Here is a 26260-nt window from a genome sequence, read left to right as displayed (position 1 = left end):
CACACGTTCTGGCCTTTTACCTTGCAAAGACAGCCTGGATAATGTAAAGCCCTATATACACCTCTACCTCCATATAACGCAACCCGTTATAACATGAATTCGGATATAATGCGGTAAAGCAGTGGTCGGGGGGGGGGGGGGCGGGCTGCGCACTCCGGTGGATCAAAGCAAGTTCAATATAACGCGGTTTCACCTATAACGTGGTAAGATTTTTTTGGCTCCCGAGGACAGCGTTATATCGAGGTAGAGGTGTACTGATTGCTTGTTCTCTTCAGCCCTAGCTGCTGAGATCCACTTCTATATCAGGAGACTGGGTGGTGTAGAAAGGGAGGGGACTTAATCCTTCACATTTTTAATGTAAAATGAATAGGTCGGTTAAGTTGAAGTGCATCCCAAAGAATCATATTACTATGACTTACCTAAATCCTTAGGCCTACACTGTGCATAGGGGTTGGATAATAGTGGACAGAAATTGAGTATGTTTGTGGACATTGAGCTGGGCAAGGTCTAGTTTGCAAGCCTATCCAAAAAATACCAAGGGCAGCTGTGTTAATATGCATGAAACACTGTATAGAGAAATTAAGAGGATAAATAAAACCCCAAAGAACTTGAGGACCAAAATATTCTTCTGGGTTTACTATAAGCACCCGCAATGCAGTCTTCCCTCTGTTTTCCTGAATGATCATTCTTCAGAAATAACAATAAACCTGTAAGAGTATAAGATCAAGCACAGGCATTTCTTTTACAGAAGACTCAGAGTCTACCTTCAAGAGTTAACAATCTGAAAAGACATGCCTTGAACTACTAGGGTTCGTTCTTTCATTTAGTGGGATCTCCAATCATGAGACAGAGGGGACTAGACTGCATCCTAGTTGGGACAGCCATAATTGACTTCCAGCCATACTAAACTCTAATAACTATGGGGGAGGTGTTTGGATTGGAGGAGAGTGCAAGAGTGAAGGTGTCTGAACTATTCTTGGACAAGATGAACAAAGCTTCTTATTGTTACCCCTTTTGTCGTAAATCGTAAGCCAATATTCAGGATCTTGTGGGTTGGTTTTGTTAAGAGGAGAAAATGATGATAGTCAGGTATTTCTTTGGTGCAGTCTATTCATTTACATAGAATGTACATAAAGTCCTGTATCCCTGAACACAGTAGGAATCAGACAGGAGACCATTTCATTTCTCACTGTTCCAGGCCTCTTTCCAGCCACCATTCTACCCAACAGCTTTCTCTCTTAGGCCTGGTCTATGCTGGGGGTGGGTCGAGGGGGAGTGGATCGATCTCAGTTACGCAATTTCAGTTACGTGAATAATGTAGCTGAAGTCGACATACTTAGATCGACTTACCGTGGTGTCTTTGCCACGGTGAGTCGTCTGCTGCCGCTCCCACATCGACTCTGTCTGTGCCTCTCGCGCCGCTGGAGTACAGGAGTCGACGGGAGAGATGCGATAAATCGACTCCCACTGGATCGATCGCTGCCCGCTGTCCACATACATCGACCCCCACCCGACGATCACATACGTCCATGTATGTCTACACTACCCGCCGAATTGACCCCCCAACGCTCTCCCGTCGATTCCTGTACTCCACCTCTGCGATAGGCTCAGGCGGAGTCAACGGGGGAGCGGCAGCAGTCGACTCACCGAGGTGAAGACACCACGGTAAGTCAATCTAAGTATGTTGACTTCAGCTACATTATTCATGTAGCTGAAGTTGCGTAACTTAGATCGATTCTCCCCTCCCACCCCCCAGTGTAGACCAGGCCTTAGTTTTTCTCATGGTCACACTATACATATTTCTTTGGCTGGCCTCAGGCTTCCTTGCTGCTTTCTCTGTCTGCTTCTGTGATATTTCTGCTGCTTCCCTCTCTGACACAGACAGCTTCATCAAGCAAATACCCAGCCCTCTAGGTTTGCCTTCAGCCCCCCCAATGAAAACCGTTTGCCCACGCAGTTCAGCTCATGATCAGCCTTGCATGTGTGCTGTGTTTTGGGTGGTACCTCCTAGTGTTTCAGCTTACTCCAAAAAGACCTTAACTGCTGCTTACATTTATCCTGATTGCAAGGTGGCTGTTCTGCCCACCATTTTCAATGAGTTTTCACCCAACATTGCAGGCTGGTCTATCATCTCAAAATGAACAGATCATCGCTTTGCGTGTTCAGTATGTGCTGTGGAACAATTTAATTTGGGGACAAATTCATAGATCCCTAAAGAAACATTTGAAATCTTCAGAGATTTGGAGAAGGGGGGTACACAACTCTGACCTTTTTATATTAATATTATAAATATTTTTATAGCAACTTGTGTCAGCTGAAGGGTGCTAAAACTATGATGAGCCTGTCAATCTAACAATATTAACAGTAAAGATGACCTCTAACAGTACTAGAGCAACAAAGCATGCTTCGCTGATTATTTTCCCCCTTACTGTGTGATTCTTTAAGGGCTCTGAGAGAATGAACGAGAAAAATAGCAATGGAGCAGGCATTTAACTGCATGGCTGAGCCTTTTTGGAGGCAGTGATGCAATCTTGTTCTTATGCCCTGATTGCGAAAAATTCTTGCACTAGGAATTTTGGCATACAATAACAGATTATTAGCAAGTTCTTGCAAAAGGCTGATTTCTTCCACTTACAATAACAAAGAAATATTCATGCAAATCTGCAAAAGGAAGACAATGGGTGAAACAATAACTTATGAAATTCAGTTTCTTTACGTGGTAAACTTTTAGGTGTGTTTCCATTTTATAACCCAGCTACTCATGTCTGGAGGCTTCTTGCCATGCTGTTGTGTTCTTTGTTTCCATTGAAAGTGTGGCATCAGAAATGTCATAGCCTAACAATGCACCTTGGATAACCAAAACTGAGGTTACATATTATTTTGCCCAGCTAAATGAAATTTGCAGCCTTCGTCATGATAGGGCAGGAATACAACATAAATCCACGTTCAAACTGAAGTTGGACTTCACTTTCTGGATCAGGCTGTATTATGACAGAGAATTATGGTCACAACTAGTTACATCTAAAATAGGAAAGAGACAACTTCCTTGATATTTGGCATAACAAATACAGGGTATTTTTAATGGCTGCTGTGGTGCCCTGTGTTTCAGATGACATCCCAGGTGACTATTCTGTGGAGAGGATAGTGCCTAGAGAAACAAATAGAAGAGTGAAAGAGAAGAAGGGAATCCAATACCTCATGAGGTCATCACGGAAAAGTGCTGCATTTAATAAAGTATTAATAAGGCCAAACAGTGCCATTTAGACACGTGTGTCCATGTCAAGTGGCACACCGCTCACTACTTGTTTGGCACCTCCTCCTGGTCGCTCAGGGGATTAGCTCATCAGGTCAACACTGATTCCTGCAATTGCACACCATCACTCTCTCTCGTCTGCAGCCCCTCTCTCACTCCAGGAACCACAGCATCCTCTTCATGACTCAGCCCTCCAGCCAGGTCACTCAGTGTTCCCTCCGCTTTCGGGGTATATCAACATCTTTCCTTCAGCAGTCATAGGCGGTCTTCCCTTCCACTGCCTTAGGTGCCACTCCTTCAGTGGCTGGTAGGGGAACCCGGGCCCACCCTCTACTCCAGGTTCCAGTCAAAGGACCTTCAACCCAGCAGTTCTGGGTTTTCCTCTCCCAGCCCCCACTGCTCCTTCCCTTCTCTCTGGGAGTACCAGCTCCAAACCCTTTTCCCCCCCACATATTCCTGCACAGCTGAACTTGCTTGCAATCAGTTCCCTGCTCCATGACTCTTCCTCCAGGTGCAGCCTGTGAAGTTAATAGGCCTACCTGGCCACCTTAACCCTTCCAGTCCTATGGGGTGGACACGCCATCACAGTCCATTGTGGGTATTATGGAGCCTCAGTAGGTCCAGGGGACACTAGGGCAAAGACTGCACCTCAGAAAGTACAATCTCTCCTGGAGTAGCGCAGGGCACGGAGGGTGAGGGATATGGCCCCACCTCCTCCCATTCCCTTTTGGGACAATGTGCATCTTGGGGGCACACAAAGGGAGATATCCCTGTGCGGCCTTGAGCACAGGAATCATGTTTGTATCTCGCATTTGAGCAGAATATGCAAGGGAGGTAAAGGCTTCTTGCACCTTTCTCCCCCAAGCATAGGCACCGACTTTCTCCACCCCCACACTACCCATTCCCCCAAGGTGCCACCCCACTCTGTCTCTTCCCCCCCTGTTGTGCTCCCTCCCCTAGTGTGCCCTGCCCTTTCTCCTCCTCCCTTCCCCCCCAGCACCTCCTGCATGCCATGGAACAGCTGATCGTGGTGGGTGGGGAGGGGAAGGCGCTGATCAGTGGGGCCACTGGCAGGCAGGAGGCACTGGCAGGCAGGAGGCACTGGCAGGAGGTGGAGGCGCTGATAGGGAGGCTGCTGGTGGAGCCAAGTACCTACACAAGCTAGTCACAAGCTGTCCCTAAATGGTGCCCATACTTGGTACAAGGAACATTCTCTAAGAAGCAGAGAAATAATTTATTCGATGGTGGAGATTTTTTTTGTCAATTAGCAGCATGAATATACCTTGCTAATGGTGAAATGGATTGTTTCCAGTGGACAGATTGTGAAAAACCAGTATATAGGGAAGCTCAGTTACAAAAGGATAAACCCACCGCACAGCTAAAACATAGTTCAGTCTTTCAGCGTATCATATTTTAAACACATTTTACCCTCTCTGACTTAGTAGGGCAATAGCACAGTTCAGGATCATTGTTAACACACTGTTTGTCCCATCTACAATTGAACTATTTATGAAATGCATCAGAAGGCTTCGGTGTTGCAACTAAGTTCCTGCAACATGACTATTTCTACAGTTTGGACAGGACATGAAAGTACATAACTGAATAATTCAATTTGATCATAACTTATACAGTAATGTGACTTGCTTAATTTGGTCTCACTAAATTCAGAATTAAACTGAAGACAAGCTGTATTTTGCTCAGACTGATGAGAAAACATTATGACTGCATCATGTGGTATATACAATGGCTTCTTTTTTTGATAGTTGTAAACAACCCATGTTAGTTTCAATAATATCTTGCATAGGTCCTAGTTCTTCCCAGTATGTGTTCATTTGTAATGTGTGCTTATTTCTTTATCTGTGTATTTAAGGCAAGATTTTCAAACAGTTTAGGTATGCTTAATTTCCATGCATGATTATCACTGTTGCGCATTAAAACTAGGTGGCTGAAAGTGCAAATGATTAATTTGACACATTGTGAGTTCACTTTATCAGAATTGCATAGGCATTCACATTGATTGCCATCATAAATTAGGCCTGAAATTTCATGCACATTTTGCACATGCATAAATTGTTTGAAAATCTGGCCTTTATGTTTTTCTTATGTGTCTTATTTAATAGCATCTGTTCATGCATGGTTGTTCTCTTCACCATGATGAACTAGTCAAGCAATGTCTTTCTCCAGATAAGGTTTGAACCTGGCCAGGCAAAAAATAACCGTATTTGAAAGTTACAAGGAACAGACCATTTAACTTATTTGAAATGCTTTGGAAAAAGAGAGCACTTGTAAAATAGTCAGTGCCTGCCACTGAATGGAAACTATACTCATTTACTGTAATGGAAGCCATAATTGGCCAACAAATATTCATTGATTAATGTATTTGGGATATTTCAATGATGTTTTGATGAGACCTGTGTGAAACTCAGCAGTTTTTGTTTGTGGGGTTATTGTGAATATTTGTTTGGGTTTCTTTGAATTTAGCTTTTTGTTCAGGTTCAAATAAACCTGAAAAGACAAAGCAAAACACAGCTGAAACTACCAAGTTCTGCATGCAAAGCTGCTGAGTCCCATCTGACTTCCACACAAAACCATAGGCCACTTGACATCTGAATTCAGCCCAAGTCTGCTTAAAATTTGGTCTAGGCTCTCTCAAAACTTGATTGAGGTTCACCATAATGTTTGGGAACTTTTATAAAACTTTCAGCAAACCAGAACTCTGTTTTGGTGGATTCTTAGGCTACATCTACACTACAGGGGGGGGGGGTCGATTTAAGATACGCAAATTCAGCTACGCTATTCGCGTAGCTGAATTCGACGTATCGCAGCCGACTTACCCCACTGTAGGGACGGCGGCAAAATCGACCTCTGCGGCTTCCCGTCGACGGCGCTTACTCCCACCTCCGCTGGTGGAGTAAGAGCGTCGATTCGGGGATCGATTGTCGCGTCCCGTCGGGACGCGATAAATCGATCCCTGAGAGGTCGATTTCTACCCGCCGATTCAGGCAGGTAGTGTAGACCCAGCCTTAGTCTGTTTTCATGTTTCTTTATAAAAGTTTCACATGACATTAAGCCTTGACTAAAATATCTTCCTGGAGCATTTTCTTCTGTTACTTTACAAATTGTTCTTTAATCTTACTGTTTCAGAGGTTTGGGTGCAAACAGTTATCCCTTCAAGCTCTCAAGTAACTGAAGATTCACTGAGGAGTGATGTAGAACCTAAATCACAGGCAACCATTACCTCATCTGTTCCTCTACCGGGCAGCGTTACTGCCTACTTGGATGAAATGCAAGTCCATCCTTCATGTGCTATTAAAAGTATTATGATTGATGAAGAAACTGGACAGGGTAAGCCAGTGTTTTAGAAACTACTAACTCGCTTTGGATTTTTACATTATTGTGCACACAAAAGAAGGCAGAATGACAACAGGGTAGCTTCTCTGTACCAGTGCTACCAGAATCAGTAAGATTTATTTTCTGCAATCAGTGTTTATGCAGATTTGTACATGGATTCCAATGGAAAGTCCCATGCCATGACTCAACATCTAAGAGTTAGTTATAACTGATTCTCACATACAAAGGTATGTACTTCAATAATAACTCTATTGAAATCAATGGAGATACAAAAACACAAAGTAAGTGTAAGAGGAGAACCAGGCCAAATACGTTTTCTGTACTCTTACCTTCTGTGACAGGGTGTCACGGAGTGTGTGTGTGTGTGGGGGGGGGGGGACACAAGGCCCTGCACCCCCGGCTTCCTGCAATTCACCATGACTCTCAGCCAGCCAGTAAAGCAGAAGGTTTATTTACACGACAGGAACACAGTCCAAGACAGGTCTTGCAGGCACAGACAACAGGATCCCCCTCAGTTAGGTCCATCTTGGGGTCCCCGGGCACCCCAGCCCTCTTGGGAGGTCAGAGCCCCGTCTGCCTCCCAGCCATATCACCAGCCAGCTCCTGAAAAACTCTGTCTTCCGCGACCCCTCCCACAGCCTTTGTTCAGTTTCCCGGGCAAAGGTGTCACCTGGCCTTTAACCCCTTCCTGGGTTCTCATGTTACATGCTCAGGTATTCTCCATCGGTCAGTCTCCCATCCCCCAATGCAGACTATCCTAGCCACACTCCCCTGTCAGCATTTAAAGACCACAGTAAGAACAGTCCCAGTTCATCACACAGGGTATATAACCTGTCTGACTCCTAGGGAACCCTCAGAAGCTTGGCTTCAGTTATCCAGGTAGAGCAAAACTCTCACCCAATTTTGTTACCAGGTCATCAAGAAATGGTATTAGACCAACAGAGGAATAAATAGCAGGAGAATTGATGCAGTTGGTGCTTATTATTAAAGTACAGGGCCCAACTGCCATGGATGTAAAGGAGTGGCTAGTAGTGGAGGAAAATTCTGGTTTCATTCTGGGGGAAGAACATGATGGCACTACTACAAATGGAAGAACCTTGATTGTGTTGCCTGTTTGTATCCTGAAAAGAGGAAGAACTTTGATTTGGACAAGATTTAACACTGGAAAGGATTGAATTGCAAAATATTGTGTCTATTTTAGTGCATTTTGTGAGCTACTCTCACTCCTGAGGCAGCAAAGCAAGAGGAAGGATGGTCCAGTAGTTGGGGTGCTAGCCTAAGACATGGAGACCTGGGGAGACCTTGAACAGTTTTCAAGTACATAAAAAGTTGTTACAAGGAGGAGGGAGGCAAATTGTTCGCCTCAGAGGACAGGACAAGAAGCAATGGGCTTAAATTGCAGCAAGGGAGGTTTAGGTTGGACATTGGGAAAAACTTCCTGTCAGGGTGCTTAGGCGCTGGAATAAATTTCCTAAGGAGATTGTGGAGTCTCCATCATTGGAGGTTTTTAAGAGCAGGTTAGACAAACACCTGTCAGGGATGGTCTAGATAATACTTAGTAATACTGAGTGCAGAGGACTGGACTAGATGACCTCTCAAGGTCCCCTACAATTCTATGATTCAAGAGCCTGCTCCACCAAAGGTTTCCTGTGTGACTCTGGGCAAGTCAGGCGTAGATTCACAAAAGTACTTAGGTCCTAAACCCCACTCTTAGGCACCTAAATCTGTGTTTAGGTGCCTAAATCCCAACTTTAGAATCTATTGAAATTCACAAAACTCCTGACGAAACAGTGGTGCTTCTAGGGGTCTAAACTCTCTCAGCGCCTAAGTTTTTGCAGTAAAGGTCCCAAAAGAGCCTATGTTCCAGCCTCTGAGCAAGCACATTGCTGCCTCATTCTAGGTGCCTGGATGCCTATCTCCCACCTAAGTTACAGAGTGAATTACAAACCAGGGAAGATAGGCCTCTGGCTGCCTAACTCGCGTGCAGGGCCCGATCCAATAGGCATGCTTGGCATGGCTTTTAGCCTAGTAGTCAGGGCATTCACCTGGGATGTGAAATAGTCTGATGTGACTCTTTAATTAATAATCCAACGTAGAACAGCATCAACTGAAGAGATTGAGAGCCCCACTTCAGAATATCCCATAGCCTAGTGGTTAGGTACTCACCTGAGAGTGGGGGGCGCCATTTAGAGAGGGCGAGGGGGCACTTCTCCTCCCCCCCAAGTTTCATATCGGAGGTCTGCTTGCCATGCATGTCCCATCTCCTGGCAGAGCTCTTAACTGCAACGCAGCACAGCTAGGCCCCTCCTCCAGGAGCCGGGGTTCTCCAGCTATGGTTCCTGCCCATGGTCAGTTTCCTCCGTTAGGAGGACGGGGATGGCTCCCAGCTTGAGTGACTTTCGGTGCAGACATCTGGCAAAGGTGATGAGCAGTCTGAGGACTAGTCTACACTGGCAACTCTACAGCGCTGCTGTGGCAGCGCTTTAACGTGGCTTGTGTGGTCGCAGAAGAGTTCTCTCCCAGCACTCTCAAAAAAACATCTCCACAATGGGCGTAGCTACCAGCGCTGGGAGCGTAGCTACAAGTGCTGGTGCACTGTCTACACTGGTGCTTTACAGTGCTGAAACTTGCTGCGCACAGGGAGTGTTTTTTCAACCCCCTGAGCAAGAAATTTGCAGCGCTGTAAATTTCTAATGCTAGTGTAGACAAGCCCTAAGTGTGCAATGTAATGAGTTCTGCAGAGGACAGCAGCTGCTCCCAGCTTGTCCCCCTGGGGCAAGGAGTCAGTATTTTGTTTATAAACAGAGGCAGGGTGATTAAGATCAGAAAGGACTGGTAATTAAATTAGGGATATTGTTAGGGAAGTTGTTAGATGAGCCTGAAAGCATTCCAGGAACTCCAGTTCCTAGATCTGTAAAACAGGAATCTCTCTGCACAGGGGTGTTGAAGAGAGACCACAGTAGTATTATCAGCATAGAAGAAATATAGCCAAGGCTCCCATTCAAAAGAGGGAGAGGAGAGGGGGGATAGATGAAAAGAAGGATCCAAAATCAAGGGAAGAGAAGTGGTACCCATCACCATAGTATCTGAATGCCTCACAATGTCTAACCTATTTCTCCTCACAGCCCGCCTGTAAGGTAAAGCAGTGCTGTAATCCCCATTGTACAGTAGGGGCACTGAGTCACAGAGAGACTAAGGGCCAGATTTTCAAAAGTATTTAGGCACCTAGAGGGATGTTCAAAAGTGCCTAGAAGTTTAGGTGCTTTGTAAACCCCACTAGATGCCCAGCTGCATTTTGGGTGCCTAAAAACCTTTGAAACTCTGTCCTTACAGCACTGGTCTGAAGTCATACGGGAAGTCTATGGGGGAAGTAGGAAAATGAATCCAGGTCTTTCAGGGTTAGCACCCTATCCGCTAGGCCAGCCTTTCTCTCTGCTGCTTGCTGCAGAAAAATAGGATTTTGATAGATGGGAGCAAAACCACCCAGCTGTTGGGAAGGATGTCATGGTTGACAGCATGAAAAGCAGCACAGAGGTCAGGAAGAATGAAGAAAGAGAGAGAATGAGAGTCAGATGAGAAGAGATCCCAGGCTGGGTTGTAGGGCAATGGCTGCTGTGCAATTTTACGTTATAAGTGAAAACCATTTTGTTTTGTCATTTTTTGTTCTGAGTTTGAGAAAAGAAAAATATGGAGATATACCTATCTCATAGAACTGGAAGGGACCCCAAAAGGTCATCAAATACAGCCCTCTGTCTTCAGGACCAAGTACTGATTTTGCCCCAGATCCCTAAGTGGCCCCCTCAAGGACTGAACTCACAACCCTGGGTTTAGGAGGCCAATGCTCAAACCACAGCTGCTACTTAGGAAGATTTCATACTCTGTCTTTGAGGGGGCAGATTTATTACCATCTTCCTCTGATGGTTGAGTTTGTTTCCATAGCTGTGTCAAAAAGAGATGTTTTAGGAATGTGGGAAAAAAGGTATCTTGTGATCATGATGATCAAATAGTAAAGCCACGATTATTTCTAAATTTGTACCGGGCTTTTCTTATACACTTCAGAATAAATACCATGTCAAGCAAGCATAGAGGAGATTACATATAATAACACATAACAGAATGGCAGAGTGCAAGCAATATATTTTGAATCAAAACTCAATGTAGAAAAATATTACATAAGCATTATTCATCTGTATATTTTCAAAGTTCCATTGACCTACATATGCATTGTAGTAATTTCTTTCTTTCTTATGAGTAGACATGTAATTATGATATAGAGAGCTTCAGAAAAATATTTCCCCATAGACTATACACTGTTACATATTCCCTGCTTAAAATATACAAGAAAGAAATTTTACAGAGATTTCCAGCTGACCAGTTGGTTGCTGTGACATACCACATGTTACCAGGTATAAAGTACACTATAGTGGGCTTATTAGTCAGTCATTGAGTTCAACATCAAGGGAATTTCCATCATGGTAGAAGTGAAGGCAAAATTTACCCCTTTGTGATTTTAGTGCGAGATTCTGCCCTCTCTTACATCCATACTTCTATAGTTGGTCAGAAAAACTTTGATAGAACCATTTTCACTTGGCAAGTGCAATTCTGTCAAACTCTAAACACTTCACAAAACGGTGTCAATTTTGCCAAAATTGTATTAGAAGAAAAACAACATCAAAATGTTCTATTTCAATATTTTTGGAACAAAATGTTTTGATATTTAGCTTTGGAATGAATTTTTGCTTTGATATTTTTCAATTTATATTATAATTGTAAAAAGTAAAAATCAAAATGTTTTGATAATTCCAAAACACTTTTTGAGGTTTTCCTTTGCAGAGAATTTCAATATGATTGGGTTTTCTCCTGATTCAAAATGAAGCTTAAATTTTGAAATCCTTCCTGAAATGTGATTTTTCACGCTCCACACAGTTCTGCATGCATCACTCAATCACATAATTACATCCAGGCTATTACTCAATCACAGTTGTTACCTAAGTGAGAATAGAATATGGTTTAGGAGAGTAACCATTTGAACTAAGTGTAGTCTTTACCCTAAAAAATCCTTTCATCCCTTACAAATCTGTCACCAGAACTTGGCTATTAGAAAACAAGACACATGGTGATATATGAATAGAAGTGCCAAAGCTCCAATATATAACTAAGTAGCTCGTTAAATAGCATTCCATTTTAATAGCCCAGATAAAAACCAATGTAATTATTTATGGGCCAGAATCTTCAGCTGTAAGTCAGCTCAGCTCCAGGGAAGTCAATGAAGCTATACCAATAAACACCAGCTGAGGATCTGGTCTCAGATATTTTAGAACTGTTAGGTTATTGGTATTTGCCTCACATACAAGGGATGGGAGAGTTTTTAATGCAGAAATGGGGCTGAACTGCAGAGTTGGTTCTAGATCCAAAATTTCCCAAAGACCATAGTTTTTTAGTGTACATGGGACTTGATTTGACCCATTACAGACATCTAAACCAACTGTGCAGTTTTGATATTGATCCAAATTTAGTATCATACCCAAAGATTTGGGTGTTGTGCTCAGCTCTGATTTTGTTTTGGATTCATGTGAAGAAAACACTCTGCACAACGCAGTGCCTGCGGACAAAAAACAAATCAAACACATCTGGGGTAGCAACAAGATTTTTTTCTCCCTTTTGAACATATTGGATGACACGCTGGCCCCACTGAAGTAAATGGGAGCTTTGCCAGCTACTTCAGTAGAGCCAGAATTTCACCTGATATCTTTGCTTCCACATGACTTGTTCAGTATAAATGAAAAGAAAAGAGATTGTAATGGAAAAACAGATTAAAATGCATTTGCAGTTTCAAAAATTGGTTTAGAAGCCTCTGGGCATGCTGACAACATTAGCCAGAAATGACAGGGGTCAAGATGGACCATCGGGGACCAAAGCTGTGGGGGAACGGCCACAGTTTCAGCAAAATTCTACTCTCGGATTCAGATTGAAGAATTTAGATCCCAATTGAATCTTATGCTCTTGTGCCATGTGCAGAACTCCCATTAACTGCCATCCTTTCGCTTGCAAAACTCACATTGGTTTCAACAGAAGTAGTGCATGCCTAAAACAGCAGGATCCTTCTGTTTAAGAACATGTTGGACATTAAATTATACTAATATGCAAATAAGTTACTGTGTTGGGTTTTCAGCTGATTTTAGTGCTTGCATTTTGTTAACAGTCGAAATTGGGCAAGGAGAATCTTGGCTGAACAAACTTACAATCAACAGGAACAAGTTGGCATTTTTGAAGTGCCTGATTGGGTGGAAAGGAAACAAAACAGCAGTGGAAAAAGGTATTTTGACACAAATAGAGTTCCATTGTCACGCAGAACAAATATTACGCTACACAACTACAACTGAACATGGTTACCTTCCTCAATGCAAATTTTCTTTTTTCCTTTCAAGCACATTTCATGAATTACCCATTTTGGTGAAGCTGTATTATGTGTTATGCAGGATGTCAGACTAGATGATCTTATTGGTCGCTTTTGGCCTTCAAAATCTTATGAATTGCAATGTCAGGAACAAAACAAATAAGTTGGTAAAATAACATTCATGCTATTGTAAAGCAAGTGGCCTGTAATTAACACCAATCAAAAAGATCTCATATGCATAAATGTAATGATTATTCATTTTTAATAAAGGAAGGAAGAAAAAAGGCAAGGAAGTTATATTTTCAGCTTCCATAATGCATTGAGATGAAACAAAATAAATCCTTAAATAAACAAAACACCCATGAAAGGTAGTTCTGGAACATACTTTAAAGGCACATATTTTCTGTTGGGCTAAAGTCCAGCTTACCAGCACATGAGGGCACTTTTACCTGCATGATTTCCAACTGCATTTTGGGATCCATTAAATGGATTCCAGGAACAAACTGAGTAATGGCATGTCCGTTTGTTTTACATCTGACTAGCTGCCTGTACCAGAGTCTGCAATTCAAAGTCATACTTCTAAAAATTAGCCCCTAAAAATTAATTAACTTCCTTTATTAATCAAAAACAAAAATATCAAGTTTAAAACATTGTACTTTGTCTGGGATGAAACTTGTAAAACATAACTTGCATATAGCTAGAGCTTAGGTATTTGTACACTTCTGTCCTGCATTTCAAGTTGTTAAAGATATTTTTTAATATACAGTAGATCCTCCAAACGCTCCTGGAGTTTGCTCTCATGACAACCACAGACCGCATGAGCTGGATGGACGCATGGCAAAAGAAGAAGAACCATATATTCCATACAAGTTAGCTAAATTATATATTACCAAGGTAAAAAACAAATAAAAAAGCATTCAAATATTAGTTGAGTTGAATGAATAATTCACAATACAAGAAATTATCAAATGAATTTAGTATGTCTATACGCATAGGCTATCACAGGAAAATTGCAGTTTCCCTAATATTTTAATTTTATTCAGCTAATTTTACTATGACTTTTTAAAATCTTTTTCCTACAGAGTTTGGGCTCAAACACTTCAATTAGTTTTTCAATATTTGACATTCAAAATTTAAGGTAGGGAATGAGATACTGGTTCCAACCTGTATTCCATTTAGTCCTGTATCCTGTCTCTGACAGTGTCCACTACCAGATGCTTCAGAGAATGGTGCAAGAAATGCCCCAGGTGACAGGTGAGGAAAATACTGATCCTTTGCCCCATAAAGGTCTCATTCTAATACTTAGAGATTGTTTTACCTGAAGCATTAGGTTTTATTTTTGTTAGTATCAACTATTGTAACTCAGGAGATTCTTGCTATCCATATAAATGACCCATCCCTCTTTGACTCTTGCTAAGTTCTTAGCCTCACAGACATACTATGGCAACGAGTTTCACAATCTAACCTCATGTCTGTGGAAAAAATATTTCCCTTTATCAGTTTCCAATTTGCTCTCTTTCCAATTTCATTGAATTACCCCTTGTTCTAGTGTTATGAAACAGGGAGAACAGAGGCTCCTGATCGCCTTTCTCTCTACCATTCATTATTTTACATACTTTCATCATGTCCCCTCTTATTCATCTCCTTTCTTAGGTAAACACTGTCTTTTCAATCTCTTCATGTGAGGAATTTTTCATGTCCCAAGTCATACTCGTCGCTCTTCTCTGAACTCCTGCTAATTCTGCAATATCCTTTTTGACATGAGGTAACCAGTACTGCATGCAGTTTTCTAGATGAAGGCCTATGGCTTATATAAAGACATTGTAACATTTTCCATACGATTTCAGGATAGCCAGGATCAGTCAGATTAGTCAAATGGAAATATTTCTGCTCCCTGATTAGACAAGTGCAAATATTCAGTTGTAAATACTTGCTATGTGACTTGTCCTATTAGAGCAGTAGTGCTAATGCTAAGCATTTAAAAATCAAGTCAAGTCTCCCCCTCCCCCCCAGGGTTAAATCTTGGGTTCTTTGTCTGCTGGTTGGGTTTATTTATTTATTTGTTTATTTATTTATTGAGCCTGTAGGGTGCACGTGCATCACATTTTTAAGCTTTATTCTGCAGTCATACGGGCTAGAAATGTACTTAAAAAAAAAAGCAATGAAAGCTAAGAATCTCACCTAATCTCATGCCTTCGGGACACAGGGCTTTAAGGAAAGCACCATTTATTGCCAGATGTAATAAAATCAAACATTCACAATTCTTACAGTCATATGGCCCATCTATTGAATCTAAATCAGTATCCAGGTTTGGATTCACCACGCTCTCTGAAGTTTGAGGCTCTTTGGATCTTTGGTTTTGGTTAGGGCTCATCTCTAATTATGCATCTACACCAGGTGTAGTCAATTATTTTTTGTCAAGGCCCAAATTTCTTGGTCAAGGTATAGTCAAGGTCCAGACTCCAGAGAAAATAATACAAAAAAATAAGTAAATAAAAAGATTTCGGGGTCCTTTCAGAAGAAACTAGTGGTCTGGATTTGGTACGCGGCCTGCCTATTGAGTACCCCGATCTGCACTGATCCTTAAGAGTTAACCCTGTCCATAATGAAATAGTGAGAAGGAACTCACCTTTCTATCTACTAATGAACATTGGTTGATTAGAATAGGATTCAAAGGCAAGGAGTGGATGAAACACACCTCTCCTTTGAGCAGGAGCACTATGTGCTGCCATATTATTGAGTAGCACATGATGATGACTGCAGCATATGCACTTGCCTGCTTTGGGGGATGGATATGCCCTCTAACCTAAAGACTATGCCCTCGACGGAGTGTACTGCATGGGTCATTTCTAGTGATCCTTGGGTTTCGACAAAAAGGGAGTAGGGTGAGGGTTTGTATGCACTATTTCCCCCTCTCTCTCATGCCCTAGCTCAACAGAGAGCAAGATTTAGCTCAAATTCTAAACCTTTTGAGGTTTGTCCATTTCTCATTGTTGATGGACTGGTAATCTCACAAGAGTGACCTCTCTTTCAAGATTGCTGTTACCTCCCCTTAGGAAAATAGCTTTTCACCTAGTTATCAGGTGACACTGGTTCCAGTCCCAGGTGGAACTAGGAAGGGTTGAGGCAAGTAAAAATAATAATACATTTTACAAAGTTGTCCAAATGTTTGCAAGCCTAAGAACAGGTTTAGTTAGAGAGTTTGGATCAGCTGCTCACTCATATGAGAATCTGCATTCCATTAAATTTAAATGGAAACTTGCAACCAAGGAAATCTGCAGGAGAGCTCCAGATCTTTGGAATCTGCACATTTCTATTACTTATACTTGTTATTAATGTAATTAAACTGTTTTTCTATTTGCTACATTTCACCATGAGATAAAAATACACAAAATGTATTGTGTAATTTGATATTGTGCCTAAAAATTGGCACTCAAAAAAGCAAATAGGAGAACACAGCAGGGCTGGGATGGGAGAGTGTCAGTGGAATTTTCCTTTTGTAACTGTTGTTGTTGACATAGCACATAAGTGTCTGTATGGTGGGTGAGCCTGAGTTACTGAGGGTTCAGGGCTATTCTGCACTGAAACCACTCACTATTTTGTAGCAAAAAAGGTAGCTTTACCAGTCCTTCATGTTTGCATCTGTTTTTTATCCAAATCTGACAAATGCCTGAGGCGAGCCTTATGTCCATATCTATTTTGAGGTATTTCATTTTTTTTTTTTCAAATTCACAATGAAAGTAAGACTGCAGTCTGCACTACACAGCAATAACTGGCTAGTGCCATCCTAGTCTGCAGTTGCCATGGTCCAGTGATGTGGACAGCTGAGCATAGGCATCTGCACTGTCCATTCTTTTTCCTTTTACTCCCAGTAACTACTACCACAGTACTGACTTGGTGTAATAGGATTTGCTATAGTGCCAATTATCTCTCTATATAAGGGATGACCTTCCTGCCAACTGTAACTTTTCCTTAACTTTCTAATCACTTTCACATAACAATGCCCTTGTTCATTTTTAATCTGGGTATCCATGTAGCCTATAACACAGAAACAATTCTCCTCCATTGAACCAATGCAGCCTTTTGCTGATGATAGCCACTTCTGTCCTCCTTTTTTTCCCACTTCCATGATGTTGGCTACTTCTGTCCTCACTCCCTTGGACCTCTGTACAGCTCTAAACATAGACAATGTCTTCCTCTTGGAACATCACTATAGCTATGCAGGTGTCTCTCCTAGCCACTTTCTTACATTGTTCCAGTCTTGCCTATCAAATTGCTCTTTCCCTCTTCTGGTGTTGGCTCTACCTCTGCAATGAGGACAGACTTTAGTTGCATCTCTCAAAATGTCCATCTGCTCTTTGATCATTCATTTCTGTTTTCCTTTTTAATCATCTTATCTCTACCCTAGCAAACACATTTGCACTGATGCTACTGTACTGTAAATATCTTTTAATGTCATTAATGACCTCTCATTCTTGCTTACCCCAATCAGATATACTTGTGGTTTTGTCTCATCTTCCTTCCGCTAGATTTATGAAAGTCAAAAGTGCTTCTCTTCCATCTTGTAATCTCTTCCATCAGTTTTCTCCACTCAAACCTTCCATTTGCCTCTTTTGCTCTTAACCTTGGCACCAACTTTACTCTGCAATCAACTCCACCATTAGTTAGAATCCTGGCTTTCCAGACTTCAGTATGTGCAAAGTGCCACTGCCACCATCTCACATGTACAAAGAAGTGCAATTACTTCACCTCCAGCCTCCAACTGCTTTGCTGGCTTCCTATTTACTTATCGTGTTCAAAATTGCTCTATTTAGGCCAAATTCAAAAGGGAAAAGATTGAAGCAATAGAGAGAATATTGTTAAAATAAAGCCACTTGCCACTCAACCAATTGAGTCATGTTGTCTGAACCCCAAGAGGAGTTGACTCGTACCGTTACAATGGAAAGAAAGATCATAGAGGTCCAGTACTGGAACAGAAAAATGCCATTTTAAACCAATAAATGTAATCATTTGCACAATAATACTTCATGCATCCGAAGAAGTGGGCATTCACCCACGAAAGCTTATGCTCCAATACATCTGTTAGTCTTAAAGGTGCCACAGGACTCTCTGTTGCTTTTTACAGATCCAGACTAACACAGCTACCCCTCTGATACTTTACACAATAATTGTTCTCATCTTAAGGCTTAGTTCTGCAATTTAATGGACTGTTTCTCTGAGTAAAGTTACTCATATGTGTTTGCAAATGTACTACCCATGTACTAAAGCTATAATTAGCATTTTATAAGAAGCACACTCTTTATTATTGATGGTTCATATGCAGTTGAGCTTAGTTAAGAGTGCACTGAGTTGATTGTCTCCTTTTCCATGTTCCACAGATTGTAAAAGATATGCAACAAATGAAAATCAGACACATGAAGGTAATCAAAGAATTGGACTCTATAAGAAAAGATAGCCAGGTAATTCTCTTGTAAGATTAACATCAGTGTTCTGTTAGATCATTAGGTGTTTTTTTTTACCAACAATATGCTATGAAGGGCCAAATTCTGCCTTATTTACATTCATTCAGCTCCACAATCTAAGTCTCCAGAAATATCACCTGTAACTCCTTAAACAAAAACAAACAAACAAAAAAACCCTTATTCTCTGGTGCAGTGAAATCTGCTCTTAGTTTTTATCATGTGATTACACTCTTTGAATTGCTATATTTACTTTCCTTTTTCTATATTTACTTTCCTTTTTCTTATTTGATTGTTAAGTGCAGCAGTGTATATACAGGAACTTTCTCAACTTCCTTGTTTATAAACTTGCTTCACTCATTCTTAGTAGATGAGACCTCCCTCTAGTGACTGACTTTATTACTAAAAGCACTGAAATTATGTCAAAGAATATACATATTGAGCTAGATTGTGCCATATGCAAGGGGTAGTGCAGAGTTGTACTGCCACACGGGGAGCACTGAAAAGCATTTTGGCTACAAGAACTTCCTGGCATTCACCTTTATGGGGTATATACTTCTCAATCTCTACCTTGCACACTGATCCCATTCTACTTCTGTTTTGAGTGCATAGATGTGTTCTTTTGATAGCTGATTTTGCAGTGGTTAATGTGATGGAGGGGATATGATCCCTGAAGACATCATGTCTGATACAAATTAGTATTACTGTAAAATCAGGAAACATAATCACCTTGCTATTATAACTGGGACTGTAAAGGAGATGCCTTCTGTCTGACGCTTTGGTCTGATCTACAGTAAAAAGTTCTACCAAATCAATACTCTTTTTCAGCTTAGTTAAGCATGTGTCCACACTTAATTTTGTCTCTTACCAATAAAAGCCTCTACTTTTGCCAGCACAGTTATTCCCTTTTCAAAGCAGCATAAACCCCTTGCCAATGCAGTTCTATTAGCACAATGGCCATGTGGATGCACATGTATCCATACCAGTGTAAGCCGTCCTGTAAGCACATGCTGGGACCTTTTGCCTTAGCCATATCTCTTCACTGTGGTCACTATCTTTCTTGCAGTCTCTAGCTGGTCCAGGGAAAGACAGCCAACCAATTCCTAGACAGATGGGACTGTTAACATGCAAATGAACTTTATTCTATCCAAAGTGTATACAAAGAAAAAAATTGACACGTATGCAGGTTCAAAAAGGCTTTGGAAACACCCAGGGGAAATGGAATTAAAGAAACAAAGATTACAGATCTAGTGTTGAGAGAGTTCAGAAAATGACTATTGTTCCTGGGTAAAGAACAGAATTTACTTAACTTAATACACCAGATAGCTATGCAAATACCATGTATGATTTCACATCTAATTGAAACACTCACACCTACCACTTTTAAGCGACTTCATAGATTCTTAGGAGTATAAACAGAGATGGTGAAGAAGGGGGGGGGCAGGAAAACAGAAAGCTGGGAGTATCCCTCTGGCAGATGGCAAGTCTGAGACACAGCCAATGAAAGGAAAATAGCCATGCTTTGACAGACAGACAGACAGACCAAAAGAGACTAATACAAACACAGGGCACCTGATGATTTCATCAGTTTCACAGCAGTAATAACTGCCCTGATTTTAATAGGATTGCTTTTAATTTACACCAGTGAGATCAGATTCATGCCCAGAGGCCCTAAAGTTGTATAGATACTTTATTATCTGATACCTTTATTGCTAGTAAGAGTGCAAGGGTGGGAGGGTGTTTTGTTTTGTTTTTCCAACTTAGGTAAGTCTGGATGTAGACTGAAACCTAGCTATGTTTTTTCCTGTTTGTATTTATTTTAGTTTGTCATGTAGATTTTCTAGTAAACCTATATTTGTTTAAGGTACTTTGATCTCAGTGCTCTTCTTAGCATAATTTGCTCTGATCTGTTCTCAAAGACAAATATACTTCTGATAGCTGCTGAGAGGGAGAAAGGAACAAAAGGCACCAGACCTGAAGCACTTGTTCAAAGGTTTTATCCCAATGATGGTATCCAAAGATACATACAGAAGTCAGTATGATGCACAGGGAAAGCTGATGGGTGACAGAGAGATGAGAATATGGAGCCAAGGGTTTTTTTTTTTTTTTAATGAAACTTTTGGAAAATTTAGGATTTTCTTTTTCGTTTGCTTTTTGAGGCCAGCTTTTTTTATTTTTCTCATCAACCTTCTTTGTATAGGAGCAGGCCATAATCGTTCTAAAGAATCATCACAGTGGAAAAATGAAGATCCTGAAAGCCCAGTTAGAAGCCTACCAAGAGTTGGTAGACAAGAAAAATAAGCAATGGCAAAATACAACTAAGGTAACTGAGAACTTCAAACTTCATCACAGGGATGAAAATTGCAGACATGCTCACTGGGCAGTTTGTGACACAACTGTAAAGTGAAGCACATGGAACTTCATAGACATTTATTCAAAATACTTTCACCTATTTTTGTACATTTTCCTTGCAGAAAATCATGCTATTCAGAGCCTAATCCTCAGGTGGTCTAAAGGATCATAGATTTGATGTCAATGCATCTATTCTGATTTATGCCAAGTGAGGATTTCACCCTTCAATTTTATTTTTCACTCTGTCCTAAATATGCAGTCTTGATTAGCCTTTGCTGTCACTTCATAAGATCTGCCCCAACTTAGGAGCCACAAAGCTGCTTGGAAAGCGGCTTCCCACATGGTGGAGCAGAACCAGGAAGGAGCTGATTCCCAAACGAGGTCATCAGTTCTTCTCAGGGGAAGGGAAATCAAATGGAAATAATCAAGTCATGAAATGTAGTGATGGAGAAGACCTAGCATAACATTGTGGCCATCCCCCTGCCAGAGCAGGATTGTTCTTTATGTTGTACATTTTCCAAGGCTTTGTTCATACCTGAGCTTATCTTCACCCCAATTTAAGGGATGGACTCCCTGAGCACGGTTCTCCCATGCTAGATTGCACAATTGCACATCTTATCAACTACACACCTGGTAATAGGTATCGTTTTTCATTAATATTATTAAGAAAGACCTAACTTACCAAGATATTCAGCTAATATAAGTTGTATAATTCCTGTTGGTAGTAGATAGATAGCCATGGTTAATCGCGTTGTCTCTTCTCTCCCATTAAGAAATAAGTTCATGCATGTACAATATTTGCTTTAGGTAAGCAGGGTGTATCTTCAGAGTAATCTGTCCATTTTATGTGTGTTTATAGCAAATTTGCAAGGGTGCCTGTGTCCCCCTGTGTGGCTGATCCACAGAGGTTAGGAGTCTGCACTACATTTTACGTTTCATTGAAATATATGGATAGGAATAAATGAATGTCTGTTTTACAAAATGAAGATCTGTTACAAAAGGTTTGACTTTCTACCTTATTGCCCTATTCCAATGCATCCAGAGTCTGAAGGAGAAAAACGGGCAATTGAGCCAAGAAAATAAAGATCTTCTTTACCAGATAAAGCAACAAAATGAGAAATGGGCAGAAGAAAAGGTAACTGAAACAAGTTTTTTTTCTTATTTCAAGTTTTTGGGTGGGATGTTCAAAAGAGCCTAAGTGACTTGCAGGAACATGAGTCTCATTGGCTTTCGAAACAGCCTATGCACCTAAGTCATTTAGGTACTTTTGCAAATTCCATATCTTTACTTACATTATTTCCTTTTTCTTGTATCTGGTTATAAAGCCATACTATTGCCTGTTCCTATCCCCTTGCTCAGGAGAGATAAGAAACCACAAAACATGTTGATTTTTATCCAATAATTGCCCTTAAATTAACAAAAATAACTTTTATTAAACAAATTGGACCAGATCCTTCATGCCCATTGCACTTGATCAGAACTGCTCTAGTGGGGCAAAGCATCCAGAAACCTGCCAAACCTGCCCAGCTAAGGATTCCTACAACTTGGGGTGAGGGGGTTCCCAGGGAAAAGGTGTTGTAGCATCCCTGAGCTTGGACAATCTCTCATTGATGGAACAACCCCTTGGGTCTGTGGACAGCTGGACATAATTTAGAGAAGCCCCGAGGCTGCTCCAAGTTACACCAAGAGCCTGGAAATCTAGCAGCTGCCAGGATTGGGCAGCCACAAAAGTGGCAGAAAGATGCTTTTATTCCTACCCCTCCTCAATTGTGCCAAGCATCACTTGGACATAGGTGATTATCCATCTCATTTTGATTTTCTAAAACTTTGTTCTGCACTGAGTCATCATCAGATTGTTCTCTAAAAAGTACTTCAGTCACACAGTATTTTGAAAGACTGAAACACCTCCATTACATTCTGTTCTTGGGAGATTTTGTTTATAAGGACAACAGCCTCGGGACGTAATACAATGCATTACAGTGTATCAAAAGGTCATGATACAGCACTGGGCCTGATTCTTTTCCTTCACGCCAATTATACACTGAGATAAATGCATTGACTTCAATGGAGTCAGCCCCTATTTACACCAGTGCAACTGTGAACTGAGTAAGCGCCACCAACAGGTTTATTTTCAAAATAGAGCATGGGATTTATGTAAATCGTCTTTAATGGGGTGGCCCGAATTTTCACATATTCTCTGAGCACCCTACTGAAAATGCATGCTGTATATGGGCCTGATTCTTCTTGCACTTACACCAGTGTAAATCCATTTATTTCAAATTACTCCTTTATAAATGCTAAGGTACATTTTGATTCACAAATAGCACGTGCCTTTTGAGGACAGCTGTAACTGTGGGAGTTTCAGTCTTAGTTCTGAATTTACTTGTGCTCTGTAGGAAAAGGACAGACTGTTACTATGTATTATACACAGTGACAGATTCTGCTCTCGGTTACACCAAATTTACATCTCGGTAGCCAAGAGCAGAAGCTCTTTTCTAAAATGTGTTTTGTTTTATAATTTTCTGTGTTTTAAAGTAGATTTTGAAATGTACCAGTACTAATATTTCATATAAAGACGTTAAAGGGACAGTATTTCCTCAAATACCCTTTATAATCCCAAAATAATAACTATGACTGTAGATTAAAAAAAAGGCCCAAAACACAACTTATCATGGAAGCATATGAAAACATTCACAGCCACATCGTGATGCATTTATTCACACTGAGTAGTATCTTATTGACAAGAAGTCTCATTAACTTCAATAGGACTTGTGAAGTAAAGTACAAATCACCGGGGGTGAGGATTTCACAATTTGGCCCTTACTAAAGTATGCAGAGTAATGGCTTGTTCCAGGACTTTCAGGTCTGCGAGGGGAAAGTTCTTGAGTAATTATTGAAATTTTATATGCAGAGTGAGCAACCACATGTTTAAAGGGATATTCAGACATCTATATACCAAATTATTATTGCTACAGTGTTCCACAGCATGGAACCATTGGCTGACATACAAAGCAATGAAAGAAACATTTATCTCAAATGTTAGTAATTTCATTTTTCCCATGTCATCAGATTTGACAAGAGCCCATTGTCATAATGGCATTCCCTAAATTATGATAGTTTTAAATAAAAAAAAATTAACTGCATTTCCATTTATGTCTTTGAATAACATTAATATTGATCAGTGAATATCAAGGTTGTCTGGATCAGTGAAAAACAGGTGTAAGAGAGAATAATGAGGCTTAGCTTTCTTTGGTTTTGTTTAATTGCAGAAGCACACATAAAAAGGGAGTACTTTCAGTTACACTTGGGCTGCAAATAAAGAGCATTATACTTTCTAGAGCTGACTGGAGAAAAACTATTCTGTTTTTCCACAGCTTTCAAGGTTTCAAAATCTTTGTTCCAATGCAGAATGAAAGCAAACATTTCAGTAAAAATAGAATCGTGTTAGACTGCCTGTTATTGGAGCTTTCTTATTCAGGAATGTTTTATGGGTGCATATAGCCTGGAATGTGAGAGATCTAGGTTCAAATCCTTACTATCCTTTTTCATCCTAGATCACTCTGATTCAGGGAGAGCAAAGGTTTGAACCGTGGTCTTCCATATCCCAAAGCAGTGACTTAAGCACCACTATAGAGAATCTCACTTGCAAAACTTCCTGACCCGATATGTCTCCACAAAACATTTAGATGAAATTTCATTTTGTAGAAATGTTCCAACCATCTCTAATACACTACGCTCCCCCCCCCCCCCCCGCGCCCAAAAAAACCACCTACCAACTATTACTGACACAGATGCAACTCCACTGGTAGTGGTAGTGGCAGGAGTTCTTATGTGGATTAAGGTCTCACAGCCATGAGCATTTTTGAAACCTAGTCATCTAATGTGTGTATAAACAGTTCTAACAATTAGTGCTTGCACCATTTCTACAATGGGTGGAGCTGCGCTGTTACCAATGTTGGGAAATTTTTTCCCCAAAATTCCTACTGCAGACAAGTACTTAGGGCAGGTCTTCACTACGGGGGGTGTCGATTTAAGATACGCAAATTCAGCTACGCGAATAGTGTACCTGAATTCGACATATCGGAGCTGACTTACCCAACGGTGAGGACGGCGGCAAAATCGACCTCCGCGGCTCCCTGTCGACGGCACTTACTCCCACCTCCACTGGTGGAGTAAGAGATTTTGCTTCTGTTCACATTTTACACTGAAACACAAGAATTTCCAGACTGGAACATGTCTCATTAGCAAAGAGTGAAGCTGAATGCAGGTTAAGTTGAACAAGTGGAACTTTATTAAAGCCTGTGCAATGCTTCTTCCATGTGGCTCAGCTGTTTCCAGCCTAACTCTTCGCATTCCCTGTTCCCTCCAGGAAACATTGGCTCTCTAACTGCAGTTCCACTGATCATGATAAATTTCCCCTAATTTACAGACATTTTAATATAAACTTTAAAAACAAATAATTGATGCCCAGGGCCCCACCCCATATCCCTTCAGTCAAAGGTTGCTAGCACATAGCTGAGTTGGAGTCTTGTCTTTACCACAGACTCAGCCAGTTACAGTCTTTGAGGTAGTTTGGCCTCCTTAACATGTGACCACACTGGAAATGACCCCTCTGTGTCCCTATCACCTGCCTCTGAATCTAACAAACTATCTCTGTGCAGAGTCTCCTCTCTTCCTGTGGGGTTGGCCTCCAGATGACTCTTTGCCTCTCCGTTTTCTGATTAGCTCTATCTCTGCAGGCTTTCTCTGAGTGTTGGGTCTCCTGGCTCATAGGTGTCCCCTGTTCTTCAGATCACTTGTCTCTTTGCATAGGCACCGTGTATGACTTGAGTGCACCGCACTCCTCACAATTCCTGTAGTCTGCTCCTTCTAATGTTTCCAGGCTGGATTATGCTCTGAAACTTGAGGACATGTATCCTTTCCAAACCTACTGGGATGAAAGCCTAGCCCCCACTGAAGTCAGTGGGGAAATTCCCATTGATTTCAGTAGGGCCAGAATTTCACCCATGGTCTTGTTTGATTTTTAAATCCACACTATTATAACTCTGGATATTCCCATTATCCAGGTAACTGCCTCAGTCCTTTTTGGAATGCTGCCAAGACTTAGTGTTGTCTTGTGCCAATGAGTTTATTTTGAATTTCACAGTTTGTGGATACAGTTAGTGGATATTTGGCTAACAACAACAAAAATGATTGAACTGAATTCTACCATATCTGTCTATAAAATACTGAACATCCATAGTAAGATGTCACAAGATGTTTCAAGAAGTAGTTTGAGGAATCAATGATTAGTTAATGATCTACTGCCACCTTTTGGTTTTGTTCTGCATAGAAATTTTTTCATATGTATTTTTAGGGAAGTTGCATGAATATTTTAGTAATTTAATATGACTAGTAATTATGGCTCTCTGGATGTTTTCAGAAAATATTCAGGACTCCACAAACACA

At 41.0% G+C, this 26260-nt stretch overlaps 1 protein-coding gene across 4 annotated transcripts in view; it reads left to right on the top strand.

Moving 5' to 3' along the window:
* Positions 1–26260, top strand: part of LOC122173758 (golgin subfamily A member 6-like protein 22) — a 95532-nt gene that overhangs the window by 56680 nt on the left and 12592 nt on the right. For all 4 annotated transcript variants that reach the window (XM_065549402.1, XM_065549400.1, XM_065549403.1 and 1 more), the window contains 6 exons: positions 6398–6598; positions 12807–12920; positions 13768–13895; positions 18380–18460; positions 20661–20783; positions 21855–21947. In XM_065549402.1, the coding sequence (XP_065405474.1) occupies positions 6398–6598; positions 12807–12920; positions 13768–13895; positions 18380–18460; positions 20661–20783; positions 21855–21947 (740 nt within the window). The remainder of the gene's footprint in view (positions 1–6397; positions 6599–12806; positions 12921–13767; positions 13896–18379; positions 18461–20660; positions 20784–21854; positions 21948–26260) is intronic.

This window comes from Chrysemys picta, chromosome 6 (assembly GCF_011386835.1).
Source record: "Chrysemys picta bellii isolate R12L10 chromosome 6, ASM1138683v2, whole genome shotgun sequence".
Lineage (NCBI taxonomy): Eukaryota > Metazoa > Chordata > Testudines > Emydidae > Chrysemys > Chrysemys picta.
This window is presented reverse-complemented; position numbering and strand designations above follow the sequence as displayed.